Consider the following 24,821-nt stretch of genomic DNA (forward strand, 5'->3'; position numbering starts at 1 on the left):
TTTTATAAATAAAAAATTAATTAAAAAAAAAAAAAAGGAAAGCCTTTTCAGAAATGGGCAGAGGGACTGACCCTGCCTTAAGGGCTGGGACATGTGGGTGTGACTTCCAAGAGTCTGAGGAGAGATAAGACTGACTTCATGCTAATAATGTGTCCACTACAGAGGAGTTGGGGGAGGGGAGATGTGAGGTTAGGCTGAGCCTGAGCTCCTGTGTGAGCAGAGGCCAGACCACTGTGCAGTTGACTGCTCACTGAAAATATTTAGTGATTCCCCAATACAGACTCCAGGGATGAGGTGCGAGCATCAGAATGCACACTGTACAACCTCCTGGGAATTCTTGCGTCTGTCACCTACAGGCTTGATTCCAGACTCATGACTACCCACAGACACTCTGAACGTGCCCCGCTGTAGTACAGACAGCAAAGATCTAGAGTTCTGGTCCAATGTCTCCTAATCACAGCTGGGTAAGCAGAAGATGCAGACCTGCCTTGATCCAGGTTGATGTCTCGCTAGAATGATGGACCTTGTGGTGGCAACCAACTTTCTAATCAATCTACTACAGATGTACTGGAAGCATTTGTAGTTTATTAACATTTCTGAGTGCAGACGAATTTCTCCATTTGATGGTTACAAGCCTGCCATTCAAAGGGTTTGGGCTCCATTCTGAGACCTATAAATCACTCATTATAACAAAAGAAGTCCCAGAACTCTGACAGCAGCATAGGGGTGAGAATCAAGCACCCCAGCCAAACCAGGGGTATGAGTCTCAAACACTGGACAACTTGGTGTCACATTCTTAACAATCTAATTACAAAATACCTTTTCTTTCCCATGAGCCTTAAGTAGCAGATAAAGTCTATTTGGTGTCTTCCTGAAATGAAGCAAAGCTCTCTCCAGTTCTTATAGGCTTCCTGCATTCCTCTTTGTGCTCTGATCTTGGCAAATGTGTCAGGTGTGTGAAGCAGCTGGAGTCTAGGGGGTTTGTGCATAACCTCACCTACCTGTGTTGGAGAAGGGGCAGTACTGCAATGTAAAGGGGATGGAGTTCTGTTTTCTCTGCCTTCCTCATCTAAGCTTCTGCTCAATTATTTGTCTGAATCTCTACCCTGGCTTGGCCCAAGACTGCACACTCTACAGGTCCCTCTGAATGGCTGACTACCTCCAGCCCAACTGAGTACTAGGGACATGGGTCATTGTGGGTCACAGTACACTGCCTTTCCCACGGCAATGTACTGTCACAGAGACTCAGTACCATGAAGGTAACCATGTCCCACCCCTCTCCCAGAAGCCCCTCATGGAGGTCAGAGCACACCTGCCAGAGACAGCCACACAAGGGCCCGGGGGTCACCCATTGGGATACAGTTCTTTGTCTTTCCTAAGGAGATCGTTGTACATCTGATCATAGGTGGTTTTGAAATCATAAACATTTGGCTTGTCGGGCGCCGGCCCTGGAAGCTTCACATGAGTTCCTGTTCCAAATGACCGGACGCTGAATCCTCGTTTGCTGAAAAACATAAAAGGAGAGAAAGAATCACAGAAAGATCAAGCAAGACACACAATTCTTCTATAGGGCTATGAAATAGGATACACTTTAAAATTCTTAATCTTAAAAAACATTTTATTGTGACACTAACTCAGTTTAATCATATCTTTATATTTTACTATATTTGTTTTAGACTTTTAAAATGAAATTGAAGTTAAACTTTTCCCCAAACATCAAACCCTCCCAGTTTCTCCAGAAGTAACCAATATTAGTTTAATATTAGACTAAGCAGTGCTGCAGGTGTCTGTCTCTCCCTATCTCCCCTACCGTTTCAATTTCTGATGCTCTCTATCCAATAAATAAATAAAGACAAAAAATTTTTTTTAAAGTTTTACATTGGGAGTCAGGCTGTAGCGCAGCGGGTTAAGCGCACGTGGCGCTAAGCACAAGGACCCACATAAGGATCCTGGTTTGAGGCCTGGCTCCCCACCTGCAGGGGGGTAGCTTCACAAGCGGTGAAGCAGGTCTGCAGGTGTCTATCTTTCTCTCCCTCTCTCTATCTTCCCCCTCCCCTCTCCATTTCTCTCTGTCCTACCCAACAATGACAACAATAACAACTACAACAATAAAACAACAAGGGCAACAAAAGGGAATAAATAAATAAAATTTTTAAAAAAGTTTTACATTAAAATTGCAACAATAAAACAACAAAAGGGAATAAATAAATATTAAAAAATTCTATTAAGAAAATATTCAATGCTCATTTCGGCAACACATATACTAAAATTGGAATACAGAGATTAGCATGGCTCCTGCACAAGGATGATACGCAAATTCAGGAAGCATTCCATATTAAAGAGGGAAAAATAGTGTTCCATGGGGGGGGGGCTGGACTGAGTACTGGCATATCTGATAGAACACACACATTAGGGAGTCAGGTGATAGCACAGTAGGTTAAGAGCACATGGCGTGATATAAGGATCCCGGTTAGAGCCCCTGCTCCCCACCTGCAGGAGAGTCACTTCACAGGCGGTGAAGCAGGTCTGCAGGTGTCTCTCTTTCTCTTCCCCCCACCCCCGTCTTCCCCTCCTCTCTCCCTTTCTCTCTGTCCTATCCAATAATGACATCAATAACTACAACAATAAAACAAGGGAATAAATAAATATTAAAACATACACGTTAAGCACACTTAGCTCAAAGTGCAAAGACTGGCATGAGGATCCTGGTTCGAGCCCTGGCTCTCCATCTAAAGGGGGATTGCTTCACAGGCGGTGAAGCAAGTCTGCAAGTGTCTGTCTTCCCCATCTCTCTTGATTTCTCTCTGTCCTAACAACAACTATGGCAACAGCAACAGCTATGGCAACAATAACATTAACAATAACAACAAGGGCAACAAAATGGGAAAAATGGCCTCTAGGAACAGTGGATTTTTAGTGCAGGCACCAAAGCCCCAGCAATAACCCTGGAGGCAAAAAATAAAATGCACAAGGACCCAGGATCAAGCCCCCAATCCCTGTCTGCCAGCAGGAAGCTTCACAAGTGGTGAAAAAATGCTGCAGGTATCTCCCTATCACCCCCGAATTATCCAAAATAAATAAATAAAATATTAAGAAATAAAATGTTTTGGATGTGAGGGCAATCTCTCTGTGACATGTCACCCCACTGACCACCAGGGTTGATTCGGCTGATCTGGCTGGCTAGGCGGGTGTCCCCTTCCAACCTCACTGCTCCATATGCGTCCCTCCCAAAGCTGTACACTCTGTCGAAGATGTTAGATTTCCCCAGAGTTCGAGTTCGACTGGGTATATACAACAATGACGACATCAATAACAACTACAATAAAAAAAACAACAAAGGCAACAAAAGGAAATAAAATATTTGTAAAAATTTTTAAAGGGGAGGGCAGGGAGGTAGCGCTGCGGGTTATGTGCACGTGGCACAAAGCGCAAGGTCTGGTGTAAGAATCCTGGTTCGAGCCCATGGCTCCCCACCTGCAGGGGAGTCACTTCACAGGCGGTGAAACAGGTCTGCAGGTGTCTATCTTCCTCTCCCCCTCTCTGTCTTCCCCCCCTCTCTCAGTTTTTCTCTGTCCTATCCAACAACAAACGACATCAACAACAGCAATAACCGCAACAAGGGCAACAAAAAGGGGGAAAAAATATATATATATTTTTTTATTTGCTTCCAGAGTTATCTATCACTGGGGCTCGGTGCCTGCACGGAGAACCCACTGATCATGGAGGTTATTTTTTCCTTTTTGTTGCCCATCGTTGCTGCTGTTATTATTATTGTTATTGTCAGTATTACTGTTGTTGGACAGGACAGAGAGAAATTGAGAGAGGAGGGGAAGACAGAGAGGGAGAGAGAAAGACACCTGGCGGGCTGTAGCACAGCGGGTTAAGTGCAAGTGGCACAAAGCGCAGGGACCAATTTAAGGATCCCGGTCGAGCCCTGGCTCCCCACCTGCAGGAGAGTGGCTTCATAAGCGGTGAAGCAGGTCTGCAGGTGTCTTTCTTGCCCCCTCTATCCCCCCCCTCCTCTCTTCATTTCTCTCTGTCCTATCCAACAATGACAACAATAATTACAACAATAAAACAACAAGAGCAACAAAAGGGAATAAATAAATATTTAAGAAAAAAGAAGAAGAAGAAGAAGCAGACAGATACCTGGCTTTACCGCCTGCGAAGTGAGCCCCTTGCAGGTGGGAAGCCAGGGGCTTGAACCGGGATCCTTACACGGTCCTTGCGCTTTGCACCATGTGCGCTTAACCAGCTGCACCATCACCCAGCACCTTAGAAATAAAATGTTTTAAGGCCTAAGAGGTGGCACCACAGATAAAGACTTTAAGTGGGGGTGGACAGTGGCACACTGGGATAAGCACACATGGTACAAAGTTGCAAGGACTCACACAAGGATCCTGGTTCAAGCCCCCAACTTCCTATCTGCAAGGGGGTCGCTTCACAAGCGGTGAAGCAGGTCTGCTGGTGTCTATCTTTCCCTAGTCCCCTCTCAATTTCTCTCTGGCCTATTAAAAAAAAAAAAGTCCTAAGTTTAATTCCCACATATTCCAGTGATACTCTGGGGGTTCACTACTTTCACTTTTTTTTTTTTACTTAAGAGATTCATTTCTATATGAGAGGACAAGAGTGAAAATCAGATCATCACTGGCACATGCAATGCCAGGAACTGAATCCAGGACCTTAAACTTTAGAGTCCAATGCCTTATCTACTGTGCCACCACCCAGGCCACAATAAACATTCAAGAGTTGGGTGTAGGACTGGGTGGTGGCACACTTGGGAGGGCATACATGTCACCAAGTACAAGGACCTGAGTTCAAACCCGAACCCCAACTAATGGTGAAGCAGTGCTGTAGACGTTTCCCTTGTCCCTCTCAATTTTTGGTCTCTCTTTAATAAATTTTAAAAAAATAGTTAGAAAAAAAGCTGGGTAGATGGCACACTGGTTTACACAATACACTTTCCCACCTGAGAGTTACCTGGTTCAATCCCCAGAACCCCCATAAGTCAAAGCTGAGCAGTGTTCTGGAAAAAAAAAATCAAATTCTGCAGAATGTGCCACAAAAGCAAAATTCAATAAAACAGAAGACAAGGTTGGAGAGTCAGATGCCTTGGTAAGGCACTTGCCTTGTATGCACTCTGCCTGGGTTCAAAGTCCAGCATATATAAGAAATAGTTCTTGGGGGAGGGGGGAAGCTCTAGTGCTATGGGGTCTCCCCCTACACACACACTCCTTTTGAAAAATTCATTGTACAGCAATGAAATCACACATGTTCAAGGCTCAGGCAAAACCAAAGAAACATTTTTTAACCAGAGCACTGCTCAGCTCTGGCTTATGGTGGTGTGGGGGATTGAACCTGGGACTCTGGAGCTCAAGGCATGAGTCTGTTTGCAGCTGTTTATACCTGTTAATGTAGTTCCTGGGTCTCGTGTCTTTTTTTTTTTTTTTACTCCAGGGTCATTGCTGGGGCTTGGTGCCTGCACTACGAATCCACTGCTCCCAGAGGCCATTTTTCCCTTTCGTTACTCTTGTTTATCATTGTTATTATCGTTGTTGTTGGATAGGACAGAGAGAAATGGAGCGAGGTGGGGAAGACAGAGAGGGGAGAGAGAGACACCTGCAGACCTGCTTCACCATTTGTGAAGCAACACCCCTGCAGCTGGGGAGCTGCAGGCTCGAACTGGGATGCTTATACTGGTCCTTGTGCTTTACACCATGAGCACTTAACTCACTGTGCTACCTACCGCCTGGCCCCCCAAGTTTGTCTTTAATACCACTAACCATGGCCTCTCATGGGCCAATTTTCTTTCTTCTACTTCAGAAAGAAAAGAGGAAACACCACAGCTCTGCTATACCATCCATGAAGCTCTACAGTGCCTGTGTGGTCAAACCCATAATTTTGAGCATAGTAAGATATATAACTTAGCAGGTAAGCTATCTTTTTTTTTTTTTTTTTACACCAGAGCACTGGTCAGCTCTGGCTTATGGTGGTAACGGGGGATTGAACCTGGAACTTTGGGGCCTCAGGCATGAGAGTCTGTTTGCATAACCATTATGCTATCTACCCTCCGCCCAAGCTATCTTCTTTTAAATTAATAATTTACTGGCTTATCTATGAGAGAGAGAAAAATATCACTCTGGCACTTGTAATACTTGAGATTAATCTCAACCTCATGCCTGACAGTTCAACTCATTCAGCCATCGCCCAGGCCTGGAGCTATTTTTTTTTTTAATGTTATTTATTTCTTTCCCCCTTTTGTCGTCCTTGTTGTTGGATAGGACAGAGAGAAATTGAGAGAGGAGGGGAAGACAGAGAAAGGGAGAGAAAGTTAGACACCTGCAGGCCTGCTTCACTGCTTGTGAAGCTACTACCCCCCTGCAGGTGGGGAGCTGGGGGCTCGAACCAGGTCACTACGCCGGTGCTTGTGCTTCGCACCACGTGTGCCAAACCTGCTGCACCACTGCCCAGCTCCCAAGCTATTTCTTTAGAACTTCAAACACCAAAGGACTGGTTAACAGATGGAATGGAAGATGTTTCATTTACAACATCTTATACTCTGATCAATGTCATACACAGACTTTGTTCAGAATTCAGCTCACAGAATAGTTATCATCTGGCTCCTAAGGAACACCTAGTGGTCCGGAAGGTGGCGCAGTGGATGAAGCGTTAGATTCTCTAGCTTGAGGTCCTACATTCAACCCCTGGCAGCACATGTACCAGGGTGATGTCTGGTGTTCTCTCTCTAACTCTCTCTCTCTCTCAACTGGATAGAGACAGCCAGAAATTGAGAGGGAAGTGGGAGAGAGACAGGAAGACACCTGCAGCCCTGCTTTACCACTCGCAAAGCTTTCCCTCCTGCAGATGGGGACCAGGGGCTCAAACCTGGGTCCTTGTGCACTACAACATGCACTCAACCAGGTGCGCCACCATTTGGCCCCTGTCTGGCTCTTTCTCTTTCTCCTATCTTTCTCATTAATAAATAGATAAAATCTTTTGTGGTCTGGGAGGTGGCACAGTGGTAAAGCTTTAGACTCTCCAAGCATGAGGTCTTGAGTTTGATCCCTGGCAGCACATGTGCCAGAGTTATGTCTGTTCTTTCTCTCCTATCTTTCTCATAAATAAAATCTTTAAAACATCAATTAAATCTTTCAAAAAAAAAAAAAAGTGATCACCTCTTCAGAAAATAAGTCTGTCCAGTCAGGCATCCCAGATCCCATGACCAGGCATCCCAGATCCCATGACCAGGATGGTCAAGAAACCAGAACTGACCATCCAGGAGTCACAGAAGGCCTCGGAGCCTCCTGTGCCATCATGTAGGCTGAGAAGGCTCAAGGCCTATAGCAACAACCCTGTGGTTGCTCCAAAGTAACCTAAAGTTACATGAAACAGTCCATGTATCCTGAGATTGAGGATATTAATGGAGAACACCTCTGACAGCTGGGCAGACACAGACTTGTCCACAAACAACACACTCAAAAGAAGCTTCATGGGAGTGAAGGTGTGCTATCCCAAACCCTGTGCTGAGAACCACAAGGCTTTGCAAAGAAGTCTAGTACAAAAGTACAAGTTTTTAGGGCAGAGGGTAGATAGCATAATGGTTATGCAGAGACTCACGTGCCTGAGGCTCCAAAGTCCCAGTTTTAATCCCCTGCACCACCATAAGCCAAAGCTGAGCAGTACTTTGGTTTCTCTCTCTCTCTGTGTGTCTCTCTGCATTTCTCTCAAAAATAAAATAAAAACGTAAAAAAGAGCTTTTTAAATTATCTGTATTTGTCAGTCTGGAAGCACCTGCTGGTAGTCATCAAGAAAGCACAGTAAGCTCCCAGGCAACTGGTTCTGTAGTGGCTGGAGGACAAATGACTCAAGTTGTCTTAACCTATTAACATTAGTTCTCTTTGAGTTGGCTAAATAACTCACTCAGATAGTGTGCTGCTCTATATGCTCAACCCAGGTTTGAGACCAGAGCTCCTGCACTGAAGGAAGCTTTAGTTCTGTGGTCTCTTTCTCTCTGACACATGTAGATATATTTCATGAGATAATTTCACTTGACAGAAAAAGAGGAACCATAGCACTACTCTGGTACACTTATCACTGGGGATCCAAATGTAATCTGGAGAATACAAGTTACATGCTCTACTTTATTTCTTTAAAATATTTTATTTATTTTTAATTTTTTATATTTATTTTCCCTTTTGTTGCCCTTGTTGTTTTTCATTGTTGTTGTATTAATGCCAACCCCTTATATACTTATTAATGAGGATAGGAGAGAGAAAGAAGCAGACATCACTCTGGTACATGTGCTGCCAGGAATTTAACTCAGGACCTCATGCTTGAGTTCAACACTTTATCCACTGCGCCACCTCCTAGACCACCATGCTCTACTTTTCCAGATCAAGCTTTTACTTTATTTTACCAGAACACTGCTCAACTCTGGCTTATAGTGGTCTGGGGCATTGAACCTGGGATTCTGGAGCCTCAGGAATGAGCATCTATCTCTTTGTATCTTTGTATAACCATTATGTTATCTCCCCTGCCTTTATTTATTTATTTGTTTTCTCACATGTTTGAGGAAATCTGGCAATATCTGGACAAATTTTTAAAAATATTTCTCTTGGAGCCGGGTGGTGGCGCAACTGGTTGAGCGACATGTTACAGTGCAAAAGGACTCCAGTTCGAGCCCCTGACCCCCCACCTGCAGGAGGAAAGCTTTGCAAGTGGTAAAGCAGGGCTACAGGTGTCTATCTACTCCTTCTCTCTCAATTTGTGGCTGTTTCTATCCAACAAATAAAGATAATGAAATAATTTTTAAAATATATTTCTCTTTATTTATTTGTGAGAGAGATGGGGGGGGGGAGAGAGAAGGAGAGAGAGAGAACCAGACATCATTCTAGTATATGTGCTGCCAGGGATTGAACTCAGGACCTCATACTGAACAGTCCAACGCTTTATCCACTGTGCCACCTCGTGGACCACCATCTGGACAGATTTTAAAAAAAGATTTATTTATTTATAAGAACAAGGATCAGAGCAGTGGGCTGGGGAGAGAGCACAGTGGTTTTGCAAAATGACTTTCATGCCGTGATGTCCTGAGGATCAAGGGTCCCAGGTTGAATTCCAAGCACCACCAAAAGCCAGAGTACAGCAGTGTTCTGGTATGTATGCATATTTCTCTGTGTGTGTGTGTGTGTGTGTGTGTGTGTGTGTGTGTGTGTGTGTGTGTATCTTTCTCTATCTCTCATTAAAAGTAACTGGAGGGAGTTAGGTGGTAGCACAGTGGGTTTTGTGCACGAGGCACAAAGAGCAAGGACCGGCGTAAGGATCCCAGTTCGCGACCACGGCTCCTCACCTGCTGAGCGGAGTCGCTTCACAAGTGGTGAAGCAGGTCTGCAGGTGTCTATCTTTCCTTCTTCCTGTCTTCCCCTCCTCTCTCCATTTCTCTCTGTCCTATCTAACAACGACATCAGTAACAACAACAATAACTACAACAACAATAAAAAAAAAAGGGCAACAAAAGGGAAAATAAAATGTATAATAATATATATATTTTTAATATTTTATTGATTTATTCATGAGGAATGATAGGAGAGAGAGAAAGAACCAGACATCACTCAGGTACATGTGATGCCGGGAACTGAACTGGGGACCTCATGCTTGAGAATCCAAAGCCCTATCCACTGCGCCACCTCCCGGACCACAATAATATTTTTTTAAAAGTAACTGGAGCACAACTGATATACGCAGTACCAGGTATCAAACTCAGGACCTCGTGCTTTCAGGTCCTATGATTTATCCAATATGCCACCTCCTGTTAAAACACATTTAATTTTTTTTTCTTTTCACTATCTTTATTTATTGGGTAAAGATAACCAGAAATTGAGGGAAAAGGAGTGATAGAGAGGTGGTTGGGTAGTGCTGACCTGGTAGAGTGCACACGTTACAATGCTCAAGTACCCAGGTTCAATCCTCTGGTACCCAAATGCACAGGGAAAGCTCCATGAGTGGTGAAGCAGGGCTGCAAGTGTCTTTCTCCCCTTCCTTCTTGATTTCTGTCTCTATCCAATAAATAAAGATGATTTAAAAGAATTAAAAGAAAAAAGGGAGGACAGAGAAAGACCTACAACACTGTTTCACCACTCTCAAAGCGTTCCTTCTGCAGATGGGGACCGGGGGCTTGAACCTGGGTCCTTGCACATTGTTTTAACATGTGCGCTCAACCTGGTGCATCACCACTTGGCCCTACATTTTACTATATTTTTATTTCTTGGGCTGGGTGGTGGCACACCTGGTTGAGCATACGTTGCAATGCATGAGGAGCAGGTTCAAGCTCCTGGTCCCCATCTGCTGGGGGAAAGCTTTGCAAGCGGTAAAGCAGTGTTACAGGTGTCTCTCTGTCTCTCTCCCTAACACCCTATTCCCTCTTGATTTCTGGCTGTCTCTATCCAATAAATAAATAAAGATAATAAAATAATTTTAATATTTTTATTATTTGATAGAACAGAGAGAAACTGAGAAGGAAAGGAAAGGAAGATAGAGACAGAAAGACACCTGCAGGGGGGTAGGCAGTAGCTCCTCGGGTTAAAAACACATGGTGCTACCTGCAGGGACAAGTGTAAGGATCCTAGTTGAGCCCCCAGCTCCCCACCTGCAGGGGGGTCAATTCACAAGTGGTGAAGCAGGTCTGTTGTAGGTGTCTTTCTCTCCCCGTCTTTCCCTCCTCTCTCAATTTTTCTCTGTCTTATCCAACAACAGCAGCAATAACAACATGGGCAACAAAATGGAAAAAATGGCCTCCAGGAGCAGTGAATTCGTAGTGCAGGTACCAAACCCCAGCAATAAGCCTGGAGGCAAAAAAAAAAAATACCTGCAGCACTGGCTTAAACATAAAGGATCAACTAGGTACACCACTGCCTAGGCACCCCCCAGATCATTTTTTGGGCAATTTTTAAAATATTTATTTATTTATTCATTTACTTTTGTTGTCCTTGTTGTTTTACTGTTGTAGTTCTTATTGTTGTTGTTATTAGATTACATTTTTTAAAAAATACTTAGTATTTATTAACAAAACAGAGAGAGCATTGCTCTGGTATATGTAGTGCTAGGACAAAACTCAGGGCCCCATGTATCTAAGTTCAGTTCTCTACCCATGCACAACCTTCCAGGCCCTGGATATTTTGATTGTCTGTCAACCTGGCATCTCCAGACCAGGGAGGGTGCTGAAACCCCTGCAGCCCTCATACAAAGTCAACACACAAAACATCAATAACGCTGAAGAAACTTGGGACATAAGACAATGAAACGCCCAGGAGTAGTAAAGAAAGAGAAATCACAGGAACAAAAGGGCTCCAGCTCACCATCTGCTGGAAGGGGAAAAGTTGCTTCCCTGCTCCCTCCCTAACAGAGCAATGCCTGGCAGCATAAGGGCCCCTGTGCAACCATGCTGCAGGCCCTGAACCTGTTGCTGTGACAGTGAGATTGTGGTAAGTACCCACTGAACTGAGCAGACCCTCCCACAGGTCTTCCTGAATAATGGCAGTGGAGTCTCTGAAGGAACATGTCCTGACAGCAGGAGAAAAGCCTACCACCACCCTCACACCCAATAGTGCCTTCGATAAGAACCCACGTGTAAGCAGAGAACATTCACTGCAATCCCCACTGAAAGCTTGGCCCCACAGAGAACAAGAAATGGCTTGTATGTCCATGCAAACAGCATGATGCTGAAAATGTGAAAGGAGGGTGCAATGCACAGAGGACTCCTAGGGTTTGCTCAGGAAAAAGCAGAGGGAAGTGGCCGAGCTGCAGGCAGGTGAGGCAGGAATGCGTCTCCATGGTGCAGTGCGTCTGACAGGGCACCATGGGTCACAGAATGAAGGAAAACTGGGAGTCAGGCAGTAGCACAGCAGGTTAAGCAAGCGCACATGGCACAAAGTGCAAGGACCAGCGTAAGGATCCTGGTTTGAGCCTCCAGCTCCCCACCTGCAGGGGAGTCGCTTCACAGGCAGTGAAGCAGGTCTGCAGGTGTCTATCTTTCTCTCCCCCTCTGTCTTCCCCTCCTCTCTCCACTTCTCTCTGTCCTATCTAACAACTGACAATATCAGTAACACAAGGACCCAGGTTCGACTTCCCGGGTCCCCACCTGCAGGGGGAAAGCTACATGAGTAGTGAAGCAGAGCTGCAGGTGTCTCTGTCTCTCTCCTTCTCTATCAGTAACAACAACAACAATAACTATAACAATAAAACAAGGAGAAACAAAAGGGAATAAATAAATACATATTTAAGAAAAAAAAAAATATGAAGGAACACTTAGAAAGCAGTTCAACACCTCACCTGCATCCTCTGAAGGGGAAAAGTCATGGCCATTGATCTTTAGAAGTCTCAAACAGGCCCCAAGAATGCCACATGTGAATCTGAAAATTCGAAACCCAAAATCCCCAAGGTAATCACACCCATAGATCTCAATTGGATAAGCCTAGGGCCCTTCACCCACTATGCAATGGGATAGGGCAGCCAGGCTATGGCTCACTGTGCCAGCCTCCCAAGAAGGTGCTGACCATTGAAACACCAAGTTGAATATATCTACTTATCTGATCAATGTACAATGAAAGAAGCAAGTTAGAAGAAAGAAGGGAGGGTGCTGGGCAGTAGTGCAGTGGGTTAAGTGTACATGGTACAAAGTGAAAGGGCCAGAGTAAGGTTCCCAGTTAGAGCCCCCCGGCTTCTCACCTGCAGGGGGTCACTTTGCAAACAGTAAAGCAGGCCTGCAGGTGTCTATCTTTCTCTCCTCTTCTCTGTCTTCCCCTCCTCTCTCGATTTCTCTCTGTTCTATCCAACAACAACAGCAATGACAAAAAAAAAAAAAAAGACGAGGGCAACAAAATGGGGAAAATGGCATCCAGGGGCAGTGGATTTGTAATGGAGGCACCGAAGCCCAGCAATAACCCTGGAGACGAAGAAGAAGAAGGAGGAGAAGGAGGAGGAGGAAGAGGAGGAGGAGAGGAAGAAAAGGGGGGGAGGGAGGAAAATGGAAGAGAGGAGAAAAAGGGGACTGGGCAGTGGCACATCAGGTTAAGCACATATGGTACTAAGTGCAGTACTAAGTGCAAGGATACAGGTTCAAGCCCCTGCTCCCCACCTGCAGCAGCAAGGCTTCACAAGCAGTGAAGCAAGTTTGCAGGTGTGTATCTTTCTCTCTCTCTCTCTCTCTTTTTTTTTTTTGCCTCCAGGGTTATTGCTGGGGCTCAGTGCCTGCACCATGAATCCACTGCTCTTGGAGGCCATTTTTCCCCTTTTTGTTGCCCTTGTTGTTGTAAACTTGTTGTGGTCATTATTGTTGTTGTTGATGTCATTCGTTGTTGGATAGGACAGAGAGAAATGGAGAGGGGAGGGGAAGACAGACCTGTTTCACCTCCTGTGAAGCGACTCCCCTGCAGGTGGGGAGCTGGGGGCTCAAACTGGGATCCTTATGCTGGTCCTTGTGCTTTGCGCCACATGCGCTTAACCCGCTATGCTACCGCCCAACCCCCATATCTTTCTCTTTTACAATTTTATATAGTTATTAATGAGAGAGAGACAGAGAGACAGAACCATACATCACTCTGGTACATGTGCTGCAGGGGGATTGAACTCAAGACCTCACGCAAGCGCAAGGACCGGCATAAGGATGCCAGTTCAAGCCCCCGGCTCCCCACCTGCAAGGGAGTCGCTTCACAGGTGGTGAAGCAGGTCTACAGGTGTCTGTCTTTCTCTCCCCCTCTCTGTCTTCCTTTTCTCTCTCCATTTCTCTCTGTCCTATCCAACAACGATGACATCAATAATTACAAGGGCAACAGAAGGGAATAAATAAATAAATAAAAATTATACAGAAAAATGGAGAATCAATGGAAATGCTGACAAGACCATAGGATAAGAGGGGTAAAAAAAAAAAAAAGAAAAAGAAAAATGGAGAATCAAGTGTCCACGGCCAATCAATCTTAAAAAAAAAAAAAAGACCTCACGCTTGAGAGTCCAGTGCTTTATCCACTGTGCCATCTCCCCGACCTCTCTCTCCTTTTATCTCCTGCTCCCCCTCTCAGTTTTTGTCCTACAGAATGAAAAGGGGGCCACCAGAAGTGGTGGACTTGCAGTGCTGGTACCAAGCCCCAGAGATTAGAGGACAGAGGGAGAGAGAACAATTTGTCATAGTCCCAACATGCCTATGAAGGTCACACCAGCAGCTGAGGGAAGCAACTCTCCTGCAGGCATCCAGGATCCCCTGAACTCCAAGCAAATGAGTGTGCTGAGGAGTCAGTCTGGGCACCTGTTTTGTGGAGTGTTGACCAACAGTGACCCAAAGTGTACAAGAGCCATGGAAGCCCAAATGTTGGCACTGGCTCCTGGTTTTCCCAACAAAATGTTGAATAGTGGTAAAATGGACAGAAGTGTTGCTTCTTGCAAGAAGGCTATTTTGATGCCAAACTAATCTTCTAAATTCTCTAGTAATTAAAGTCATTTACAAGTATCAAAAATCTATCATAACCAAGGTTGGGAGAGAGCTCACCTGGTAGAACACACAACTTACCACGGGCAAGATCCTGAGTTCAAACCCACCCAAGCATCACATGGGAACACCATGGCACCAGGGGAAGCTCCATGAATGGTGGAAAAATGCTATGGTATCACACAGCCACCACCCCCCCAAGCCTCCCTAAATGAAATTTAAAAAGAAATTAAAACATTTTAGATGAAACTGAACCCCACACCTACTGACAACCTCCTAAGGGCACCCAACACTGCAGTTACAATCATGCCACCTGCACTCCAGGTAAAATCTAGTTATGTGATGATCTTACTATGTTTCACAACATGAATCAACACATTTCCATGTGTGTCTAGGACTTCACTGTGGTACAGCTAAAAACCTGGGAAGACCAACTCGCCTGAAACATTAACATTCCAGTAAAAGTTGTGCATCACTAGTAAAGTTTGTACACTGAGAACATCTCAACAGGGGTGACAGCATAATGGTTATGCAAAGAGACTCTCATGCCTGAGGCTCCAAAGTCCCCGGTTCAATCCATTACCACCATAAAAAGAAAAAAGAAAAAGAAAAAAGACTCTCATGCCTGAATCTCCAAAGTCCTAGGTTCAATCCTCGTACCACCATAAGCCAGAGCTGATCAGTGCTCTGGTAAAGAAAGAAAAGAAAGAAGGAAGGAAGGAAGGAAGGAAGGAAGGAAGGAAGGAAGGAAGGAAGGAAGGAAAAAAGAACATCTATACGAAAAGATGTATTATTTCAGGGGCTGGGTGGCCGCACACCTGGTTGAGTGCACATACTAAAATGTGCAATGTGCATGGACAGAGCTTTAAGCTCCTGGTCCCTACCAACAAGGGGAAAGCTTTTGGAGTGGGAAGGAGTGATGCAAGTGTCTGTCTTTCTTCCTCTCTTTCATTCCCTTCCCTCTCAATTTATCGCCGTTTCTATCCAATAAATAAATAAAGATATGAGAAAGAATTGAGAGCACTGTGATAAAGCACAGTGGATAAAGTGTTGGACTATCAAACCTAAGGTCTTGAGTTTGATCTCAAGAGTGATGCTGGGAGTCAGGCGGTAGTGCAGCGGGTTAAGCACACATGGCACAAAGCGCAAGGACCAAGTAAAAATCCTGGTTCAAGCCCCTGGCTCCCCACCTACAAGGGAGTCACTTCACAAGCGGTGAAGCAGGTCTGGGGTGAAGCAGGTCTGCAGGTGTCTATCTTTTCTCTCCCCGTATCGCCCTCCTCTCTCCATTTCTCTGTCCTATATAACAATGATGAAATCAATAACAATAACTACAACAACAATAAAAAAACAAGAGCAACAAAAAGAGAAATAAATTTTAAAAATTCACTAAAATATAAAAAAATCTTTAAAAAAAAAAGTGATGCTCTGGTTCTCTCTCCCTCTTTGAGTACTGCTCTGGCACACATGGGATTTAGGGAGGCAAGTTCTGCATTCTACTGCCGAGTCACCTTCCTGGCAGCTCAAAATCATTTCAATGACTATTCTAGTGGCCTAGGAGGAAGTACAGAGGCTATCACTTTGGATGTAAAAGTGCAAGGACCTGGGTTCAAGCCCCCCATTCCAACTGCAGAGGAGACACTTCACTAGTGGTAAAGCAGGTCTGCAGGTATCTTTCTCCCACTCCCTTCTCAATTTCTCTTTATCCTATCAAATACAGTAGAAAGGAAAAAAGGGGGGGGAGGGGAGAAAAAATAGCCCAGTGATAACTCTGGTAGCAATAATAAATAATTAAATGAGGCAAAATTGTACTGCAGGTGTCTTTCTCCTCCCATCAATTTCTGTCTCATCCAAAATAAATTATAGTTTTAGGGAGTCGGGCGGTAGTGCAGCTGGTTAACTGCATGAGGAGCAAAGAATTGAGAGCAAATTGATAAAGCACAGTGGATAAAGTGTTGGACTATCAAACCTAATGTCTTGAGTTTAATCTCTAGAGTGATGTTGGGGGTCGGGCAGTGGCGCAGTGGGTTAAGTGCATCTGATGCTAAGCGCAAGGACCGGCGTAAGGATCCCAGTTCGAGCCCCGGGTTCCCCACCTGCAGGGGAGTCACTTCACAGACGGTGAAGCAGGTCTGCAGGTGTCTATCTTTCTCTCCCCATCTTCCCCTCCTCTCTCCATTTCTCTCTGTCCTTTCCAACAACGAACAACATCAACAATGGCAATAATAACCACAATGAGGTTATAACAAGGGCAACAAAAGGGGAAAAAAATGGCCTCCAGGAGCGGTGGATTCATGGTGCAGGCACCGAGCACAGCAATAACCCTGGAGGAAAAAAAAAAGAGTGATGATGAGAGTCAGGCGGTAGGGCAGCGGGTTAAGCACACATAGCTCAAAGCGCAAGGACCAACATAAGGATCCTAGTTCGAGACCCTGGCTCCCCACCTGTAGGGGAGTTGCTTCACAAGTGGTGAAGCAGGTCTGCAGGTGCCTATCTTTCTCTTCCCCTATCTTCCCCTCCTCTCAATCCTATCCAATAAAAAAAAAAAAAGGGAAAAAATGGCCATCAGGAGTAATGGATTCGTACTGCAGGCACCAAGCCCTGGAGGCAATGTGTGTGTGTGTATAATATATATTTTTATATATTTATAAATATATATTTTGCCACCAGGGTTATCGATAGGGCTCAGTGCTGGCACTATGAACCCACCACTCCTCATGGCCACCCCCTCCTTCTCCCTATTTTATTGCATAATACAGAGATTGAGAGGAAAAGGGAGATTGAGAGATTGAGTGAAAAACAGATACCTGCTTCACTACTTCTGAAGCTTCTCCCATGGCAAGTGGGGGTGGAAGGATCAAACCTGGGTCTTTATGCACCCTAATATGTGAGCTCAACTGGGTATGTAACCATCCAACCTTGAGGCCATGCTCTCTTTAAAAAAATTTTTAAGGGAGTTGGGCTGTAGCGCAGCGGGTTAAGCGCAGGTGGCGCAAAGCACAAGGACCGGCATAAGGATCCCGGTTCGAACCCCGGCTCCCCACCTGCAGGGGAGTCGCTTCATGGGCGGTGAAGCAGGTCTGCAGGTGTCTATCTTTCTCTCCCCCCCCCCTGCCTTCCCCTCCTCTCTCCATTTCTCTCTGTCCTATCCAACAACGACGACAACAATAATAACTACAACAATAAAAACAACAAGGGCAACAAAAGGGAATAAATAAATATAATTTTTTAAAATTATCTTTATTTATTGAAGAGACAGCCAGAAATCGAGAGGGAAGGGGGTAAGAGAGACAGAAGAGAGAGAGACAGAGACACTTGCAACACTGCTTCACCACTTGCAAAGCTTTCCCCCTGCAGGTGGGGACTGGGGGCTCGAACCCAGGTCCTTGCACATTGTAACATGTGCACTCAACCAGGTGCACCACCACCCAGCCCAAGCCATGCTCTTAACCAGATACACATATGTGCCACTACCCAGCCCTAAATTTAAAGTTTTCTTTCTTCTTTTTTTGAAATCAGAGCACTGTTCAACTCTGGCTTCTGGTAGTGGTGTGGGGATTGAACCTGGGACTTCGGACCCTCAGGCACAAAAGTCTCTTTGCAGAACCATTATACTATCTACCCTGTCCTAAAGTTGTTGTTTTTTTAATCCTTATTTATTCCCTTTTGTTGCCCTTGTTGTTTAATTGTTGTAGTTATTATTGTTGTTATTGCTATCGTTGTTGTAGGATAGGACAGAAAGAGGAGGGGAGGATAGAGAGGGTAGAGACCTGCTTCACCACCTATGAAGCAACTACCCTGTAGACTGGAAGCCGGGGGGGGGGGGGGGGGGAGGCTCGAACCAGGATCCTTACAGTAGTCCTTGCACTTAGCGCCACCTGCGCTTAACCCACTGAGCTACCACCTGACTCCCCCCCTAAAGTTTTCTTAAAAGAACCAAGAAGCTCCTAGGCTTCGGTTTTGTGCCAAGTGTGTGACAAACACACCATTAAGCTTCCCACCTCCCCCACAGTTCTTCCATCCCTTCTCTGGGCCGCTCGCTGTTCCTGGCCTCTGACTGTCTGAGACCACTGGTGTTCTACTGCTTCTTCTTCTAGGATGGCCTAGCAAAGAGCAGGCCACAAGTATTCTTAATTCCATGCCTGACAACACACATAACCAGCATAATCTGCTTCTTTCTACCTGAAATAAAAAGAATGAACAAGTCGGCTCAGAAGCAGTGAAATTCTCCATGTTCAAGGTCCTGGTGCTGCAAAAATATAGAAATAAAACCAGTGTCACAAATGGCAGAGAAATACACTGGCTTACACTTCTTTTTGATGTCACTGGGCTCTCCTAAATACACTACTTCAATGCTTCTGGATGATTTTTTTCACCAGATATATAGAGATGGGGTCAGGTATTGGCACACCTGTTTGAGCACACAACACAATGCACAATGACTCAGGTTCAAGCCCCTGGAACCCACCTGCAGGGGGAAAATTTGTGGGTGGTAAAGCAGTTCTGCAGGTTCTCCCTCTCTGTCTCCCCTACGCTCTCAATTTCTGGCTGTCTCTAGACAATAAAAATTTTAAAAAGGTGGCCAGGTGGTGGCACACTTAATTGAGTGCACATGTTACAATGTGTAAGGACCTGGGTTCAAGCCTCTGGTCCCCACCTGCAGGGGGAAAACTTCACAAGCAGTGAAGCAGAGCTGCAGATGTCTCTCTCCCTCTCTATCTTTCCTTCCCCTCTTGATTTCTGGCTGTCTCTATCCAATAAATAAAGATTAAAAAAAAAAAAAAACTTGGGAGCCAGGCAGTGGTGGGTTAAGCACTTAGTACTAAGCACAAGGATCCTAGTTCACATGTGGTAAAGCAGGTCTTTCTCTCTCCCTCTCTGTCTCCCCCTCCTCTCAGTTTCTCTGTCCTATCCAGTAAGATGGAAAAAAATGGCTACCAGCACCAAGCCCCAGCTATAACCCTGGAGGCAAAAAAAAAAAGGAGAGAGAGATAAAGAGAGACACCAGAGGCCAGGTGGTGGCACACCTGGTTGAGTGCACATGTTAACAATGCTCAAGGACCTGGGTTCGAGCTCCCTTTCTCCACCTGCAGGGGGAAAGCTTTTGAGTGGTTAAAGCCTTTTTGAGTGGTGAACGCTTTTTGAGTGGTTTTTTTCCTTTGTCTCTATCTCCCCTTCCTCTCTCAATTTCTTTGTTCTACTTAATAATATAGAGGGGGAAAAAGCGGCTGCCAGGAGTGGTGGATTGGTAGAGCCCTGGCAATAAATAACCCTGGTGGCAAAATAAATAAATACATAAACACATCACCAGTGCTGGGGAGACTGCATAATGGTTATACAAAATGACTTTTTTTTTGTCGTTCATCAGGGAAGCAATTACAGAAGCCAGACCTTCAACCTTCTGCATCCCACAATGATCTTGGGTCCATACTGCCAGAGTAAAGAATAGGAAAGCTATCAGGGAAGGGGATGTGATACAGAGTTTGGTGGTGGGAATTGTGTGAAGTTGTACCCCTCTTATCCTATGGTTTTGTCAATGTTTCCTTTAAAAAATATATTTATTTTCCTTTATGTTGCCCTTGTTTTATTGTTGTAGTTATTGTTGTTGCACATTTTAGTGAGACCAAAATATCGTTCTGTAATCTACTCCATATAGTAATAGTTTTGGTCTCACTAAAATGTGCATAACAAAATTTTAAGGAGGGGATCGAGGTGATGGTGAACCTGGTTGAGTACATGTTACAATGAGCAGGGACCTGGGTTTGAGCCCCGGGTCTCCACCTGCAGTGGGAAAATTTTGTGAGTGGTGAAGCAGTGTTGCCAGTGTCTCTATCTCTCTCCCCACTGCTCAGCTCTGGCTTAGGGTGGTGCAGGGGACTGAACCTGGGACTCTGGAGACTCAGGCAGTAGACTCTTTGCATAACCATTATGCTATCTACCCCTCCCTCCCTCTCTCCCTATCACCCTCTTCCCTCTCGATTTCTGGCTGTCTCTCTGCAACAAATACAATAATAGGGAGTCAGGCAATAGCGCAGCTATTGTAAGTGTACATGGCGCAAAGCGCAGGGACCGGCAGAAGGATCCTGGTTCGAGCCCCTGGCTCCCCACCTGCAGGGAAGTCGCTCCACAGGCGGTAAAGCAGGTCTGCAGGTGTTCATCTTTCTCTTCCCATCTTCCCCTTCTCTCACCATTTCTCTGCCCTATCCAACAATGATGACAATAACAACAACAATAACTACAACAATAAAAAACAAGGGCAACAAAAGGGAAAATAAATACAAAAAAATTATTAAAATTATATATATATATATAATATATATATATATATATATACACACACACACACACACACACACTAAGGAAATACATAAAATGAAAAAGTACTTTTATAGCCCCCCTTGGACAAAGGGTGACAGATGGGGAAGCAGGAGGATACTGCAATATGATTCATCTGGTTACCAAGCTTTCCCTTTGCATAGTACTCCCACACAGTGACGAGGGAATTGAGTCTGGGTTTTGCATAAAAATGTATGCACTCTACCCAGTGAATTACTCTCCTGGTTCTCAAGTAATCTATCCTTTAGTCGGGGTGTTGGAGAATGAACTGGCCTTTCCAGGCCAATTTTTAAAATCCTAAGCACTAAAAGTGAGAGACTAAAGCACTGCTCCATCACCTAGTGTTTCTTCTAGTGCTATCCTTGGTCCTTCCATGTGTTACTAAAGATTCAACCTTTGTGGTCTGGGAGGTGGCGCAGTGGATAAAGCACTGGGCTCTCATGCATGAGGTCCTGAGTTCAATCCCCGGAAGCACATGTACCAGAGTGATGTCTGGTTCTTTAACTGTCCTGATATCTTCCTAATAAATAAAATCTTTAAAAAAGAAAAAAAGATTCAACCCAGGGTCTCACTCAAAGTAAGCATGCACTCTACCCACTAAGTTATTTCCCAGTCCTGTAAGTAATTTTTATTTATTTATTTATTTTTTTACCAGAGCACTACTCAGCTCTAGTTTATAATAGTGCAGGGGATTAAACCTGGGCCTTTGGAACCTCAGGCATGAGTCTCTTTGCATAACCATTATGCTAATCTATCCCCACCTAGTGATTTTTATCTTTCATTTATTTCCTACAGTGAGAATTTTTTTGCAAAATGTTACTATTTGTAATGCAAATGAACTCATTTCTAAAACAATTTCATCTACATTATATCAATAATGTATGTTACCCTAAACTTATCTACTTTGGTTCCATTATGACTTTATTTCAGAAGCTAATCTGAAGAGGATAAAAGAATACATGAGATTACCTACTTACTTGCAAGGGTCTTCTATAGACCCCCTTTGCACAGGAGACCCCCACATCATGTGCCAGCTATTAACACTTTGAAGTAAACAAGGATTTGCCATCTTACAGTGACTGTTTCAGGAAGCAGATGAGCATGACATCAAAACTGATATCATAAAAAAAGTTACTATAAGCTGTCAAAAAGCATTTTCCATCCCAATATCTATGCAGACATGTCAGAACCTGCAGAATGAGGTGGAGACCACTACCCCTTGTTATTCTGACGGATGGCACGAAATTTTCCTTGTGGACAGGGATGTACCTTCACTGTACAATGCATGCTTTTGAATGTGAGGTCCTGGATTCTGTCCCTGACACCAAAATAATAATAATCCCTTGAGTAATTTTCTACCTTTATGATTCTTGTATCCTTTTGCTCAAATTCACCAACCTTCCAATAACTCAACAGGTATATATAGTTTGAAGATAAGGCCCAGCTATTCCAGCATACTTCTAGTTTTAAAACAACTTTTTTCATTTATCAAGTCCTATTTAAAAACAACCTTCGGCATCAGGTGGTAGCGCAGCGGGCTAAGCACATGGTGCAAAGCCCAAGGACCCGCATAAGGATCCCAGTTTGAGCCCCGGCTCCCCACCTGCAGGGGAGTCGCTTCACAGGTCTGCAGGTATCTTCCCCTCCTCTCTCCAATAACATCAATGGCAACAATAACAATAACGACAAAATGGGCAACAAAATGAAGATGTGTGGTCGGGTTTCGGTCCCTCTCCCTTTCCCTCGCACACACACACTGCCTTAAAATAAATAAAATAAACCATCCTTCACTTGACACAGGAGGTGGCGCAATAAGTAGGGTGTTGGACTCAAGCATGAATTTTTGTCCCTGGCAAGGTTCTAAGTATATCACACTCTACAAAGAAATGACATTAACTAGCCCAGACTAGAGCATGGGGGTCTGATCATCCCCAGTATTGCATGTGCCAGTGATGCTCTGCTTCTCTCCTTATTGCTGTCTTCTGTTAAGTTAATCTTTTTCTAATGATATTAAATGTATGCTGTGGACAAATGCTATGAAGAGTTAACTCATAACTTCCCAATTCATTTAAAAAAGGAATGGGTGTGGTCCGGGAGGTGGCGCCTTGGTAAACCTTTGGACTCTCAAGCGTGAGGTCCCGAGTTCGATCCCCCACAGCACATGTGCCAGTGATGTCTGGTTCTTTTTCTCTCCTCCTGTCTTTCTCATAAATAAATAAAATCTTAAAAAAAAAAAAAAAGAAAAACCAGAGGACCTAGTGGGGGTTATATTGTTATATGGAAAAGTGGGAAATGTTATGCATGCACAAACTATTATATTTACTGTCGAATGTAAAACATTAATTCCCCAATAAAGAAATTAAAACAAACAAAAAAAAAGGAATGGGTGTCCAGAGGGGTGGCTTAGCTTGTACAGGCTCGCTTTGCCAGCCCGGGGCTTGGGATTTGACTCTGCAGTCAGTGCTCTGGTGTCACTCTCTCATTAAAAAAAAAAAAAAAAAAAAAAAAAAGAAGGGTGGGTGGGTGGGATGTTAGACTAATTTTCAGGAGTAAAAACCAGTAAACCTTGCTTTCTTTAAAGTTCTTATATGAAAATTTGGGCTAGGGGAGGAGTGGCGTTTCAACTTTGTTTCACTATCAAAGTTGACACGTACACCAAACTTTAACTTCTGACAAACCTCCTGGTTTATAATGTGAAACTGAAGAGAAAAAATTGGTGGAGGAATATAAACAAGAAACCTTGAAGCCTTTAAAGAATGGAGGACCTTTTCACATGACATTTGAAAAGGCAGACAAATCTCTTAGGTCCATGAAGCTAATGAAATATGTCGTTTCCCTTTTCTCTTCTTTAAGACTTGATCTCGGCTGCAGATGTGCAAGTGTTTCAGGTTTAGTAATGACACGCCTGGGCCACCACCGCCTCGGGGACCCCAATTCTTAGACGCACTGGAGAGGCTTTACCGAAGACCCGCAGGCTTGGGGGTGCACTGACACGCGTGCTTTTAAAATGGATACAAACGGCACCCGCTCTCCGGCTTCCCCGGGGACGCCGTGGCTGGGCCCTGGGCTTTTCCACGAAGCCAGACGCAGGCGAGCGAGCAGCACGGCCGACCGAGCCCGTCTCCTCCTCGCGGCGCCCCGGTTGGGGCAGGGAGCCGGGAGCCCCGCTTCAACCAGGAAGACGCTGCCCGGGTCAAGCCAGAAGCCAGCGCGCCCAGCCCGGACTGGGAAGCAGGACCGAGAACTAGGCCGCTGCCACTAAGCCCGGGCTAGGAGCCGGGGCTGCTTCCGCACAGCTCGGGCCGGGAAGCGCGGCCAGGGCGGAGGGGCAGCTGGAGGCCCGCACTACCTGAGGATGTTATGCGCCTCCATGCTCCGGTTCTGGTTGCTCGAGCACACCACCGCCACCCTCAGCGGCGACGACGGCATGGCGGCCGCACCGTCCGCGCCTCCCTCGGGGCTCCCACCCCGCGGTGCCTCAGCGCGAGCAAGATGGCGAGCGCCGCGACCGGAAGTCATGACGCGCGCAGCCGACGCCGGATTGCAGCACGTCTGGCGCGCGGGGGGCGGGCGTAGACACGGAGGTACTCCAGCGTCGGCCCAAACCCTAAGGCGGAAGGAAATCCCGTCGGAGGATCGGCGTCAGAAGCCCGCAGCCCTCAGCGGGTGTCACCAAGACCGGCTTTGCGCTCGACCCTGAGGCGTCCCACTCTGAGTCCTGACGTCACAACGCCCTACTGCCTTCGTGCGCGTCGCAGTGCCATGACATCACAATGTCGCGCCGTGATCCCGGAAGACAATCCCTGTAGTCCCTCTGATTTCCTCCCTGAGTGTTTGCTTTTTGGGAAAACTCCCACACCAGCTTGTGCAAACGGGGAAAGCGTTGTAACGTTGTGGCTTTGAGGAGACAATGTAGCCAGGGGCACGGGTTTAAAGGATTCACTAAAGAAAAAGGCAAAGTAGTCTTGATTGGGAACATATAGCAGACCGGAGAGGCAGAAGGCGGGAG

General features: G+C 45.3%; 1 protein-coding gene and 1 pseudogene across 1 annotated transcript in view; one reads left to right on the top strand and one right to left on the bottom strand.

Annotated features, from left to right (window-relative positions):
- Positions 1–24,534, bottom strand: part of SSU72 (SSU72 homolog, RNA polymerase II CTD phosphatase) — a 42,922-nt gene extending 18,388 nt beyond the window's left edge. The window contains exons 1-2 of the mRNA XM_007529485.3: positions 24,162–24,534; positions 1,361–1,504 (exon numbers count right to left, since the gene is read on the bottom strand). Coding sequence (XP_007529547.1) covers positions 1,361–1,504; positions 24,162–24,331 — 314 coding nt within the window. The 5' untranslated portion in view covers positions 24,332–24,534. The remainder of the gene's footprint in view (positions 1–1,360; positions 1,505–24,161) is intronic.
- Positions 2,240–2,340, top strand: LOC132541059 (U6 spliceosomal RNA; annotated as a pseudogene).
- Positions 24,535–24,821: the final 287 nt, after the last annotated feature.

Source organism: Erinaceus europaeus, chromosome 10, assembly GCF_950295315.1.
Source record: "Erinaceus europaeus chromosome 10, mEriEur2.1, whole genome shotgun sequence".
In the NCBI taxonomy this organism is placed as follows: domain Eukaryota; kingdom Metazoa; phylum Chordata; class Mammalia; order Eulipotyphla; family Erinaceidae; genus Erinaceus; species Erinaceus europaeus.